The sequence below is a fragment of the Condylostylus longicornis genome, unplaced genomic scaffold (genome assembly GCF_029603195.1).
Source record: "Condylostylus longicornis isolate FDR11 unplaced genomic scaffold, ASM2960319v2 ptg000009l, whole genome shotgun sequence".
Taxonomy (NCBI): Eukaryota; Metazoa; Arthropoda; class Insecta; order Diptera; family Dolichopodidae; genus Condylostylus; species Condylostylus longicornis.
This window is the reverse complement of record NW_026577978.1, coordinates 1,183,576-1,198,306: the sequence shown is the minus strand read 5'-3', so window position 1 is coordinate 1,198,306 and position 14,731 is coordinate 1,183,576. Positions and strand designations below refer to the sequence as shown.

At 25.9% G+C, this 14,731-nt stretch overlaps 1 protein-coding gene across 1 annotated transcript in view; it reads left to right on the top strand.

Annotated features, from left to right (window-relative positions):
* Window positions 1-3,418, top strand: part of LOC129618565 (proton-coupled zinc antiporter SLC30A2) — a 101,853-nt gene extending 98,435 nt beyond the window's left edge. Inside the window, exon 8 of the mRNA XM_055533383.1 lies at window positions 2,014-3,418. Within this exon, the coding sequence (XP_055389358.1) occupies window positions 2,014-2,159 (146 nt within the window). The 3' untranslated portion in view covers window positions 2,160-3,418. The remainder of the gene's footprint in view (window positions 1-2,013) is intronic.
* The last annotated feature ends 11,313 nt before the right edge of the window (window positions 3,419-14,731 follow it).

Genomic DNA, 14,731 nt, shown 5'->3' with positions numbered 1-14,731 from the left:
TTTTTTCGAGAAAAAAATTTATTGAGAAAGATGGCTAGAAGGGTGAACATTTCCTGACCGAATATTTTCCGGGGATGCCTAAGCCATCGAGGTGGTAGAGGATGTACATCATGCATCACAAGGAAGAAACCCTTTTCGGAGGAAGCACACGCACCTGAGGCTGCCTGTGGGTAATCTGATAATCTGTGGGTAATTTTCAAAAAATAGGAGCCTTATATACATTAGAGGCTCGATAGGCCTATACCTTCTGGAATTTTTCATTTATTAACTTAATTTTATTGTACATTTTCTAGATTCTTATGTTTTACGGTATAAATGTTTCATTAATTTGAGTTCACTGTATATAAAACTTAAAGAAGTACAGAAAATAATATAAATGAAGAAATATTATAGATAGACAAAGGAGAAAACAATATTTTTAAGTTAAGGATAATTAATAACACAATACACAATATTTTTTTTTATGCACATTCAAATATCCTTTTGAACTTTCTATTTTCAAATTTTCATAGTATTCTTTATTTATTTCATTTTCCTTTTTAATTAAATTATTATTATTTTTTTTTTTGATTTTTTTATAATTTTGACTCTATTTCTTTATAAACAACTTATAACTTAATTCGAATTTGATTTATTTTGAATAAACTGCAATATAGGAGGGAGGGAATTCAGAGGACTAGAAACAAGGAGTAAGGATTTATTTTATTCAAGTATAATTAAGAGGAAAAAATTTCTTTCTAATTTCTCCGATTTCACTTGAAGTTTTACTTATCGTTTAATATATAAATATGCATACAAATAAAGATATTATTTCTTTTTTAGCAATAAATAATAATCGTAATCTGAACTTAATAATTGAAAAAAAAAGGAAATTTTAAAATGTCCTTGCATTATGGTGCGTTGATAGTTTCTTTCTTTTAATTAAAAGAATGTTAAATTTTGAAAATAATATTATATGTGTCCATTTATTTGCTTGCAAATAGAGTTGGAAATCTTATATTTGAAATGATTTCATTTAAAGAAATTAAAGACTAAGTTGAATTTTTTGTGAAAAATGGGCGAGTATTCAGATATCATAGATGTCTGAATGCTCGTCCATTTTTAACATACTCGCAAATATAAATGATAGTTTCAAATCATATTTTTTGAAATTTTTAAATTCTTTTAAAAAAAAAAATAATAAAATTTGAACAGATCTTAAAATTAAAACAATTTTATGAAAAAAATTTACAAGAGTAATCAACTTAGTTATTCCCACATATGATTTCTGCAGGGTGTTTCGTATAAGGTGGCAATTAAACCAGGTACAATTCATTAATCATGATGGTTCCGAAATTTGTAAGAATTTCAGAACCATCATGATTAATGAAGCAGAAGCAGGAAAAATCTGGTACCTTTTCTTTCAACAGGTTGTAACTCGAAAACGAGTATATCTGCATTCTTCCCTGCCCTCCCTCTACCAACACAAATTCTTGTTGGAAAGTCATCAAAGAACTATTCTTTCTTTGAATTACTGAAATTATTTTGCACCTTATGCAAAACAATTTGTGTAATAATTAAAAGTCCCTGCTAAATCCTCAATGGAATTTAAGTTGAAAATGATGAAGTAATACTAAAAATTTTTTAAATACTCACTATTCTTTAAACTATCTATGTATATAAAATCTTTGTCAACAAAATAAAATACTCGACGTATAATATGAAGAAGAATGAAAATACCATAAGAGAGTCATGATTTTTGCTCTCAATACTCTTTGTTTTTTTCGTAAATAAAGAACTAGAATAAATTTTAAGTAAATCTTTTTAAAATAAATAAACTTTGTTTTCGTTTCTCTTCTATTTGTTTTTTTTTGGTTTTGTTCTAAAATACTAGAATAGAATATAATAGAGGTTTTAACTTTTACCATAGAAAACCAAAAGAAAAAACAAAAATTTTATAATTTATTAGTTTTTATGTAAATACGTACAAACATTTTTAAAAATTTTTTATTATTATTATTTTTTTTTTTGTAGAACCTGGTTGTCATCCAGCTAAAATTCTACAAGAAGCAAATACTGCAGTGCATCAAAAATATAATTTCTTTGAGACAACAATTCAAATTGAAGAAGTAACACCAGATATGGATGACTGCCAGCAATGTGTTGTACCCGCTAAATAATATTATGCAACTTCATATACAATAAAATTTGAAGAATATGTACACATTTAATTCAGGAAAGAATAATATAAAAAGGACCAAAAAAAAAAAACCCACAAAAAAAAAAAAAAACACGAAAATGAAGAAAAAATTTAATCCTTTAGACCATGAAATAAAAATTGTTAAATAAAAATACAAAAACAAAAAAAAAAAGACATTTAAAAATGAAAAATATTTTTAAGAGTTTCAAAAAAAAAAAAAAAATTTAAATAATAATAAAAACCCAAAATATTAAGTAATTTAAATAAGAGAGAAAGAGAAAGAAGATAAAAGAAAAATAATAGATTTTTAAGAATTTTTTAGTAAATCATATGTTCGCCTTAGATCCAAAACTGTCCTAAATCCATTTTTAAGAGAAGAACTCAGTTATTTTTAAATCATTAGATTTCAATGTTATTTTTGCTGCTATGATATGAAAGCATAGCTTTCATTAGAGCTGTTTTTGCTTATTAAAATTGTTGAGTACAAAATTTCGAAAATTATTGGTAAGAATTCTGCTCTAATGCGTCCAATATTCTTGGAAACAAAACTGGTATTTAAATCCGATTCGTAAGCAATTCACTGGACGCAATTATGATTTTTAAGCATTAAGAGATAGTTTTGAATAATTTAGTTTAGAAAATCAAAAAGTTTCTGTCAACTATAAGTTATTAAAATTTTAAAACCTTAAAAGAGACAAATTTACAAAACTTTTAATAATTCTTCTGAAAATATTTTCATATGTGATTTAGGATATTTTTGATCTAAGGTGTACGATACGTACCTACACGAAATGAATGAATGGGAAAAAATGGAAAGGATATTTTTATTATTATTTTTTTTTTGTTTTTTAAAAGGACATCAAATGAAATAAAATTTGTGAATTTTTAGCATGACTTTTTTTCCTCTCCCAATTTTTTTTTCACTCATTTCATTCATTCATTTACTCGCATTCAGTCATTCCTTCCTTGTCTATCTCTTTCTCGTTCTTTTCTTTTGTTTTGGAATTCTACTAAGGTTGTTATTCTGTTTTTGTTTTTCTCTTCTCTCGAGTATTTTTGTTTCTTTATTTTTTTTTTTGTTGAATTAGTTTTAGTGCAGAGTAAAGAAAAAAAATTGTTTTTTGTTAAAAAAAAATAAAAAATACAATAAAAATGCTTATAAAGTACTTTGCAAGTATTATAAACTTTTTTTTTGTTTTTAAATATTAAAGATTTATATACAAAAAAAAAAAAAACAATAAATGTATATTTTGAATATAATTGAAAAACAAATAATAAAAATATTAAAAAATATTAAAAAATAAAAAAATAAATCAAGATTTATTATTAAAAAAAAAAAATCTGATGTGGTCAGCACATAACCGACCGCATTGTGTATTGTCTAGTTAAATGAAAGTGTTACAGAATATTATAAAAATGCCTGTTAATTACCTCTTTCCAATTTTTAGGGCATTAATAAGCTTATACTCGTAGTTAACATACCTAGAAAAATGTAAATTTGGTTCTTAGTAGAGTTTCGCTTTATGCCACCCAAATTCCCTGAAATGCTCGTCAGTTAGTTTCGGTAACAACCAGAACTCAAATATCAAATTTCAAGAAATTCTATCAATTAGTTCCGTAGATATGGTGAAAAATGTAAAATAGGCCCGCAGATCAGTTTTCGAGCCCTGATCTTTCCAAAAAATTTATATGTTCATTGTTTTAATACGAGGAGTTCATATATTAAATTTAAATGAAATCGGTTGATTATTTCTCTTTATATACACAAAAATGTATATTTGGCCCGTAGTAAACGTCTAGTTGCCGATGCCTGATTTCTTCCAAAACATACGAATTTTTGCGGACGGTCGAGCTGAACTTATATATAAAATTTCAAGTAAATCGGTTGAATATTTTCTTCAAAATGTTCAAAAATGTGAAACAGGCCCGCTAAAAAGTGCAGTTCCCAAGGCCTGATATATACCAAAAGTTGATCGATCCGTGCCATGGTGGAAACAAACTTACATATAAAATTTCATCAAAATCGGTTCAGCCGAACTAGAGATACACGCGTGCACACACAGACCGACAGACCGACAGACCGGCAGGTTACTAAAAATAGTTTATTTACACTTCCCTACTATGGAGAAGTACGTTCCCACCGAAAACTCGATATGCAAAATTTGTTGCCATCACATAACCTACCTATTGTTTACACAATACGGTCGGTAAAAACTTTATAAAATGCTTGAATATTTTTTATTGTATAATTTAATTGTATTACAGCCTAAATATATGCAAGGATTTTATTAAGTTTGAAAATTTTTTGGTTAGGTACATAATATTTAAAGTGGACATTAAGGTATGCTGAAAGAATTGAAATTGAATTGGCAATTTTTCATAAATTTAAATAGAATATTGAAAGAATAAAATTTAAAGAATTTCTTGAATTTCAGATTTAAAAATTAAATAATTTTAAAGTTAAAAAAGAATTTTGATTTAGCTTATGTAATTTTTAACTAGAGTAAAATAATAATAATTTCAATAAACCGTCCAGTTGACAACCGCATTATCTCGAAAACGGAGCATCGCATAGAAAAAATTGTCAGAAGGAATTTTGAAGATCAACTCAGAATATTTCAAATTGTGGAGAAAATAAAAATTGAATAGGGTAAATTATTTAGTAATTGGGCACTTTGTGAAAATTTTAATATTTTCTTTTCTTTTTCATTGGATAAATTCTTAAAATAATATGCAATGTAAATTACTTTCCCTTCTATATATATTTTTTTTTTAAATCGCTTAATAATTATGGATATAGCTTCAATTATTTAAGTCAATACGCCTCTTTGTCGAAACCAAAATATTTTCAACTGGGATTTTGGGGGTTAAATATTTATTAGCGGCCGGTCAACCTCCTTCTGCTCCAGGATAGTTTTTTTTTTCATAAAAATGTGCTACGTTCTGCCTTAAGAAAAATAATACCACAATGCTGATTGACCCTGCTTGTGATATGTAATAAAGGCAAAACAAATTTAAGAAAATTTTATTTTAAAATTTTTGATCGGAATGAAATTTTCTTTAAAAAAATATGAAAACCGCTCACTGGAAAATTTTGTTGACGATCTCTAAATGGTTTTCGTAAAATTATGATAATTTTAAAACTAATAGTGCCTATAGAGTATGCAACAATTTTTTTTATCGTATTTCCCCTTCAATCCGAGATCCTTCAGTTAAAGGAACAGTGCAATAATCACTGCAACGTTGGTCAACTCGAATCATTATTATACAACTGGTAAACAATCATTAATATAATTCAATAATTTTCAAATTTGAGAAATTGGAAAAAAACTCAATTTTAGAAATGCCTCAAACTACGTTCAGAACTACTGCCTCTTTTTAATTAAATTTTTCTCAATCACTAAAATTTGCTTAAGTGCTTATTTATGACCGCAAATTAATAATATTTATTCAATATTGAATTTTAAATCAAAATTTAAAATTTCAAAACGTAATCAAGAACCTTAAAAATATTTTCCAATATTCAATTATGTAAAAAAAAAAATCATATTCTATATTATAAAAAATTAATAAAAGTTTAACACAAATTGAATAATATTGAATTTATCGAGCATATTTCAATTTCACGGTAGAGTTAATTAAGACTACGGGGAGAGAAAACATTTTATATTCGAAATTTAAAAAATTCATTTTTCTAAATTATTCAATTTTAATATTAAATGAAAATCTTATTCAGGTCAGATAAAATTTTGTAACATTTTATAATGAAAAAAAAAACAAAAGGGAAAACATGGTGAATTTTTTTATTTCTTGGAAATCATTTAGTTTTTAGCTTATTTTCAAGAAAATTGAAAAAAACCCAATTTACTGTGTCCGTTTGTGAGTGCGACTGCTTACAAAAGCTGTTTCCACAAATGAATGTTACTAAGAAATCTTTTTCTCTGGTAAAAAATTTTATATACCGTACGTGCATTAACATATGTCATTCCAAATGTTGTAATACCACTTTAGTCCGAAAAATGCTATGTTGCTATTGTGTCAAACAGCTTCATATTCAAAATGTAGAAAAATAACAACTTGCTTCCTCTACTGTAAAATAAGCGGGTTCTATTAGGATCTGGAATAAGAATGAATTTTGTAAGAACGAAATTTTTTTCAATTTTATGCGACTTCTGGTTCATTAAACCTCAAAATTAATGAAATTTCAATTTTCGACAACTTATTTCCTTAAAACTTTAACGGCGCAACTCCACGAATTTATTCCGATGGCTCTTAATTTTTTTCTAACCTTACGCGTATGCAATATTTATGTATACATTGGTTTTAATAATATATATTAAAAGCAATGTAAGAATATTTTTAATTAAACATAATTTTTTTTTTTCACAAAAATGTTTTCACTTGGAAATGTATTACTTTACAAGCCATTGATTCTATTTGGCTTTATTTAAAATCCTTCTTATTTTTATTTTCATTATATTCATATTTCAATTGAATTTGTATTCAAATGTGCCTATACATGTAAATGAAACTATTCTCATGCTTATGAATTTTGAAAAACTATTAATATGAGGAAAATTTTTTAATCAAAGGTGTGTTTTAAATTGAAACCTGTAATGATAATTGTGTAATCAAAAATCGAAAAATAAACTCTTAAAGGCTTTTCAAAATAATATACATATGCAATACAAGTGAATTTTAGGTGAAATCATAAAGTTTTCAGGTTATGAGTACTAATTTCAATTTCAAATTATTTATCAAAAAATATAAACCAAAAAAAAAAAAAATAAGGAAAAATATGCAGATAAATGTTCAATTTTTTATTTAGTTTCTGTTTAATCTAAATGTACATATAGCCAAGTAGATAGCCAAAAGACAGAAAATTTCAAAATATGATTGAAATTCTTTAAATATAGTTCCAATATATTCAAAAATTTCTAATAACAAAACTGTTAGAAATCTCCTTTTATATACTATTTGGATTTCAATTCAAAAATGTGATTCTGATTCCATTCTTATAGGCATAATATATTTTTTTAAAGTGTAACTCTATAGATGATTAAGAATTTTCAAGATAAAATCATTTTTTGTTCGATTTTTGGAATTCAATACAAATGCGGATTTAGTGAGAAGGGGTTTTTCGTTTAGATTATTAAAGTTACTAAATTATTAAGTAGGCCTTGTATTCTATTATCTTATATTTTCCTTCCACATACGTAAAAAATTACTGAGTGTCATGTATTCCTATCATACGTAACTTGCAAGTGTAAAAAAATTTGATTCGGTTGAGTCGAACACTTCCAGATGAAGTGAAATTGGGAATTTTATAAGTTGCTTTTCCTTAATCAAGGAATTTTTTCATTTGTTCTTTTAAAATAAGAGGGAAAGTGTTAAAGTGGAAACTGGAAACCTTAGATATATTTTCTTAGTCTTTTATACTGTGAATTGTGTACGTAAATAAAAATTTTGCATTTAATAAATTAAGGTTGAACGTATCTTAAAATTCTGATAGTATTTTACGATATTACGTTCAGTCTGAGAACTCAATTTTGGTTTTATAACAAAATCAAATTTCTCTTCTCTCGAATGATGGTGATATTTCCCATATTTTTGTGTATCCGCACATTACTTATACTTTATTATTATAAAAGTTTTCAAAAATTTTAAGCTCGTTAAAATTCAAATCATGTTCAATTATTTGTGTTGTTTCCATAACCTCATCTATATCCTTCTATATTCTATTTTCTATATTTTTTTTTCTTTTGTTATTTAACTTGTATTTTATATTATCCTTTTACAATTTTCTTTTTTGAATGATGATAGGATGATGATATTTGAAATATAAAGTTATTTTCTGTATTCTTTTATAACATTTGCTTTTGTTGTTATTATTTTTTGTTTTGGTTATTATATTCGACAGAAAATATACGCCGGTGGGGAGGGCTATAGAAAACAGGATATTTTTTTCAAATGTTTTTTTTTTCAATTTTTTGGTAATTTTAATAGAAAGTCTCTTTGTGCGTTGGATTTTTTTTTTTGTTATTTTGTTACAATTGGGAAAATATTACGTTATATTGGGAAAAATGAATAATCTTATATCGTTTATTATTTTTGATTTTGCTGCTCCGCCATTGGGTCTAATTTTGATTAAAAATTGAAAAATATTCTCAATTGTAAACTTATCACTTATCAACTTGTTGTATTTATTACCCATAATTATTTTGCTGCGATTATTTTGTTAAATTTTTCTGAATTCAGAAAAAAAATTTTGATTATATGAAATTATCGGGTTTTTATATAAGATTTGATTGTAATAACAAATTGGTTTCAGTAGCAGATTAAAAAAAATTGAAAATTGTCTTGGTTTTTCATATTTTTTTTTTTGAAGGATTATTTGAATAATTTATTTTTTATTATGATTTTTGGTATTTTTTTAAGCATGAAATTCTGGTATTGTAATTTGTAATATTGGACAAATTTTTAGCAATTTTACACGAACTGATTCTATACCAAATTTAGTTAACTATATATAACTATTCGCAACAACATGATATGCCGGGCGACCAGACAATTTTAGCCTCAGACCATGTTTGCATTTATTTTTATATATGATGTTTGTTCATATCAATCTCTTTTTTTCACTTAATTGCTGAAATATTTTATGAAAAATAATCTTATATCGAAACCGGTCGATAGAGAGTTAAAAAAAAAAAAAAACTTCGATTTATTTGAATTGTAATTTCCAATTGTGCTGAAATTTCGAATTCAACTTTCGACACTCTTGTTATATCTATTTCAGAATATTATTTAATAATTAGGAATTGGAAAGAAAAAATACACTTAATTTTAAAAGCCTTAATCTTTGTAAATAAAATTGTTATATACTAACTACATAATATACCAATGTGGTCCGGTTGTGTGTTTTTCGGAGCTCCTACCCGGTTTCCAAAAAGGGGGCTACCTTCTTTTAAAACAATAAACAATATACGATAAATATTGCATATTTCGCATAACAATTGCGCCCCTGTTTTGCGGCGTTTATGACATATGCCCACTTTGCATATATGGTAGATCTGGCGCTGTGCCAATGTATGTATATATGTGAATTAATTAAAGTTTATATAGATGCACATGCAACTGCAATGTAATTTTGCAAAACATTAATAATAATAATTGACCTTCCATTTTCCAGCAAAGGTGGGAAATTTAAAAAAACAAAAATTATTTTACGCATATCATATAGTTTTTGCATTTTGCTCTTCTCATTAGGTACAAATTATTAAAATTATGAAAACTTTACATGCTCCTTTACATTGTCCTTATTATGATAAGTTATACAATGCCCTTAATTTTGGAATAATCATGCCAAATATAATAAAATTTAAATTTTTATCAACAAAAAATTTATTATTGGTGGAAATTTCTTGGAAAAAAAATAATTTTCTTTAAAAATAATTTGAATACGTAACTTGCGAGGTGTTATTGAAACTTTAAAACAAAATTTTTTTTTTCTCTAAATAAAATTAAGAAATCTTACGAACAGAATTTCTAAAATTTAAAAATTAACCTTCTTTACATATTAACATGTACAATATTTGTACATATATAATTACTCAAAAAAAATTTTTTTAATTCTACAAAAACAAAATAAAAAAAAAAAAACAAATAATTTTCCATTAAGATTATGAAAAAGAATGAAAAAATTCGCCTAAAGTTATGCCGCGATAACCTTGATGTACTAGTTTATTAGTATGAAAACTTATAATTCAGGTCAATTCAAACGAAATTGAAAACATAATTTAAAGAACATTAACATTATCATCGGAGTTTCCGACCAACACAAATTTTTATCGTACTATAGAAAGAAATTTTACAAATAGCAGTTAAGTGGTTTTTGATAATTTTATTTAATAGCAATGAGCTAATAGGAATATACAATAATCGCACGTTATTATAGCAACATGCTTGTTTAGCATAGACAATATCATTGATAGCCTTCATAGTGCCTTCATTGTAGGCTTCATGGTCGTTACAACGATATTTATCATAAAAACTAAAAAAAAAACAAATTGTTAAGGGAGCAACTCTTTCGTTCGAACTGAATGTCACACTTTTTACCATAAATATAATTTACACCTTAATAATTTGTCCCGTGATTAATTTTGATTAAACTTAATGTAATTGTACATGGTTTACCTAAATGATTTTTGATTCCATACTTTAGTTAATATTTGCATAGCCGGACAACACAAAACCATATTGGATATCTGGATTTTGGCATCGATGCCTTGTATATTGAGAATTGCCGTCGATTATTATTAATTGAGTTGGAAACAATAATTAACTATGTACTAACTAAATTATCTTACTATCTTTAACATCTAACCAAAAAAAAAAAAAATTAAAAATAATTTAAACTTTTTTGGAATAGAGTTATAAATATTAAATATCGGGGTCATAATGAATTCAAGAATTCACTTTTTTCTTTATTCAACGAAAATTAAAAGCAATTAAAATTTAAATATTAACATTTTTTGCTATGGTATTCAGGTTAAAAGTTGTCCAAAAAATTTTTCTCAACAAAAATTTAATTATTCAATTCATATTATGCAAAAAAAAAAAATACAAAATTTTACCTTTTTTATCGGAAAATTGCCTAATGACAACGTTAAAATTAGACATTTATTTTCTTTTTTTATTTTTGATATTTCGTTACCATATGCGATTTAAATGCATCCATTTCGTGCTAAGCACATGTATATTATAAAAATGTGTATGTATGAGCTGTATGTGTATAATTTTTATAATTTTAAATATTATGCAATATTTGACAGAATTGTCCATGTAAAATTTTAGTAATGAATAACTACAGGGATGTTTAAAATCAATGTCCGAAATTTTGAGAATTGCAGAATTATTAGGACTCAAGCAGACATGTAATTGTCAGTTTTGCAACTGTTTGATTTCTTATTATTGCATTCAATAGGTTTATATTCAAAGGCGCATACATGCAACTGTATGATCGCATATACAATTAACACGTTCCCTGTCCGCTGGGCCACATATGGTTCAGGAAACGTGCCCTTGATAAGCACTGATACATTCCTGAGCCATATGTGCGTCAGGAGGTATATGAAACTTCTAAAGCAAATTATTCGACTGGATGTAACTGAACTGTACAGTTTCTGTACTGGACGTGCTATCCTATGACTAAAAAAAAAAAACAAATTATTCAAAAAACCCTGTTGGAATTGTCGATCAATATTGCATTTTTGTATAGGGACAGGGAATGTGTTAAGCAATCAAACAATTTGTAATTTTTTTACAAAATGATTAAAATAACGTAATCGATTTGAATTAGTAAAATAGTTTAGTTGCTTAGATGTGAGCGCAAGGATTTTACAATTAAGCAGTAAATGCAAAACTAAAAATTGCATGTCTGCCTAATCCCTAAATCATATAATTTAAATTTTATTGCGGACGCCAACCAATCGAACCAATGATTTTTTTACTTCAACTTCTTAGCATATTTAAGCGATTGAACTACTTATAAAGTATTTTACTCATATCGTAAATTTTTGCAATCAAACAGTTGTTGTATTTGATGTCCGACTACTTTATATTGAATTTAATGGGTTCATATCATTTGCTATGGTATAAAGGTAAAAAAATTGAACTTAAATTACAGCTAAATTAGTACACGCTTTTTAATTCTAACTTATTTTAGCTTAAGTAACATAATTACGGTATAAACGACAACATAATTAGCAAATGTTACAGGATCATAGCTATGAATGCGAAATTACGAAAAAGAATTGAAATAACTTATAAGTTCCAAGTAATTCATATAGACTTTAAAATTGCCATTTTTTGTTTTTCTTAAAATTTAATTTAGCCAATAGACATAAATAATATGTCTATTGCAGGCCTATGTGAAAACCCTTTTGATATTTATAAATAGAGTCAAATAAGTTGTGGTTGAAATCCGATTGCAAATAAAATACAATAAAATAAAAGTTACAAATTGAAATTGTTACTAATTTTTGGTAATCCGGTTAAGTACCTTGTCAAAATCAATAATATGACGTTGAAAATTTCCTATATGTAATATTGAAAATTTAATTTCCATACATACATACATGATATGTTTGTATACGTACATACGAATGTGTTAATTTATTTTATTGCGTTTGTTAAAAAGGTAAAAGAGAAATGTTAAATTTGAATTTAATTTTTTTTTTCTTTAATTTGCAAATATTATGTGAAAATGACATTAAAACGTGACACAGTTTATATTTTTATGAATAGTTAGTGTCCTTGAAATAGAATGTTTTTTTAGTTTTCTTGCTGAATATTGCATTTTAAATAATTTAATAATATTTAATTTTCTTTTAATACTTTTTTTTTTTTTGGTCTAATTAGAAATTCTATAAAACTTATAATATGTTTGAAGGTAAAATTAGCATTTAAGTTGGAAACAAAAAATATGTAACTTGTGTAAATTGTATACGTATATATGCAAAATGTCAATTAATTTGGAAACTAAATGCGGTTGAAACTTAATTGAAAATAATGAAGTTTACATTGGCTTTTGCTCTAAAGTAATTATAACATTTGAATGACTTCGCATTGGATCAAATATTGAAAACTTTGCCATCTTTCTTAAGTGGTTGACGGTATAAATTTCGTCAATAAAATTGGGCCAATTAACAGGCATATGCCTTGTTTTGTATTACTCCTATTCTCTACCTAATGAAAATAAATGTTATTTGTTGGAGAAAAGGTGTCAGAGTCAGAGGGTGTCGGTGGAGAGAGATATGTAGGAGAGGGGAGTATCGTAAACGTATTTTCTGGGGCACTTATATGGTGGAGGAATATTTTGAACGGATTTTTATGTGAGTATATTCGGAAAAATTATAAATGAACACAAAATAACTGAAACAATTTTAAAATATAGATGAGTTTTTGGGCGGGAAAATTCCATGTTTTTTGAAAGCAGTAAAAGTGGATATTATAAGAAAAAGTCTTTCTAACATCAGAATAAGAGAAAATTCTGATTTCTAATCGGAATATAGAATAACTTTACCATGAATAGAATGAATAGAATTTAGCTCTTGCTCCGATTAAGTTGATAAGCACAAATCAATTGTTAACGATGCTGAAATACCTAAATATGGCCTTAAATTTCCACGATCTCATTAATTTTTTTAAAAATTCATAGAGTAGATATAAGAATTTCTTAAATTTTTGGAAAGCATAATAGTATAAATTGGGATATTATGAATTTTGCTTTTCATATTTTCCGGTCTCAAACTCAGTTCAATATTTTCTATTAATAATTTTCTATTAATAAGTAAAAATATTTTTAAAATTAAACCTTATTATTATTGGGAACCATAAAAATTTCAAAAGATTTTTTTTAAAATAAATTTTAATAAAAAATCTAAAACATTCAGTGTAGAAGAATGCCAAGCTCCTGAATCTAAATTATACTCGTATTAATGAATTTTACATGTGTTATGGGCTAGGTATAAACACGTCACATTTTTTTTTCATTCGAAAAACTAAATTACCTTTATTGGAAAAAAAAATTTAACTTCAAGATCAAAGAAATTTTTCACTACATGCATATAAGTTTTAACTTTACATAAATTGCTCTATTCTAGGTAGCAATAACTCATTTTAAAATTCCTATCCCTAATAAATATTTCAATAATACAACTTAAAACAGTGGTCAGATTTTATACCTCTTTTTCTATAAGAATTACTTTTTTTGCTTTAACATAATAATTTTGTATGCGTGCATATAACCTATGTATATGTATACACATTGTTATTCACAAACATACCTATTCATAGCAGAAAAAAATAAGTACAGTCGTACATCGCATGATTTGCATGTTTACGCATAAATATACTTGTACCTTATTGGTATTTGTAATTTTTTTTTCTTGTTCTTTTTCGTTCTATTCTCTTCTCATACGCATAATGCAAATTGTTGTTGTAGTTTTTTTCATTTCAATTTGAAATATTCTAATTGTTTGCTAACCCTTATATGGTATATACTATTCTAATGCGAATTATAGGTGTGTGCATGACCATGTTGGTGTTATATAGGAACAAATTGTATTAAATATTAGGTAGAATCCTGTTTAGGGTTAAATGTCATATCATGCAAATTTTTTTTTGTGTTATGGTCTGATTTATTGTTGTTGGTTTATTTCTATTAGGATTTTTTTTTTCTTCGGAATCGAAATTTCCAGTAAAATATCATACGATCTTACCGTTAGGAATTTTGGAGTTTTTATGTATGTATGAGTAGTGGAATTTTTTCTTCTTTTCTTGATGTTGAGTTTAGTTTGAAAAAATAAGGCAGTAAATTTTTGGTAGTGTGAAAAGATAGAGCTCGAGAAAGTAAGAAAATTAGCGAACAAAAATTGACTAAATCAATTTAATTTTTTTTTTAAAAACCAAAAGAAAGATGAAATCAAATTAAGGAATAGTAGTAAAATGCATTGAAAAAAAAAAAGAGCAAAAATATGTTTCGATACA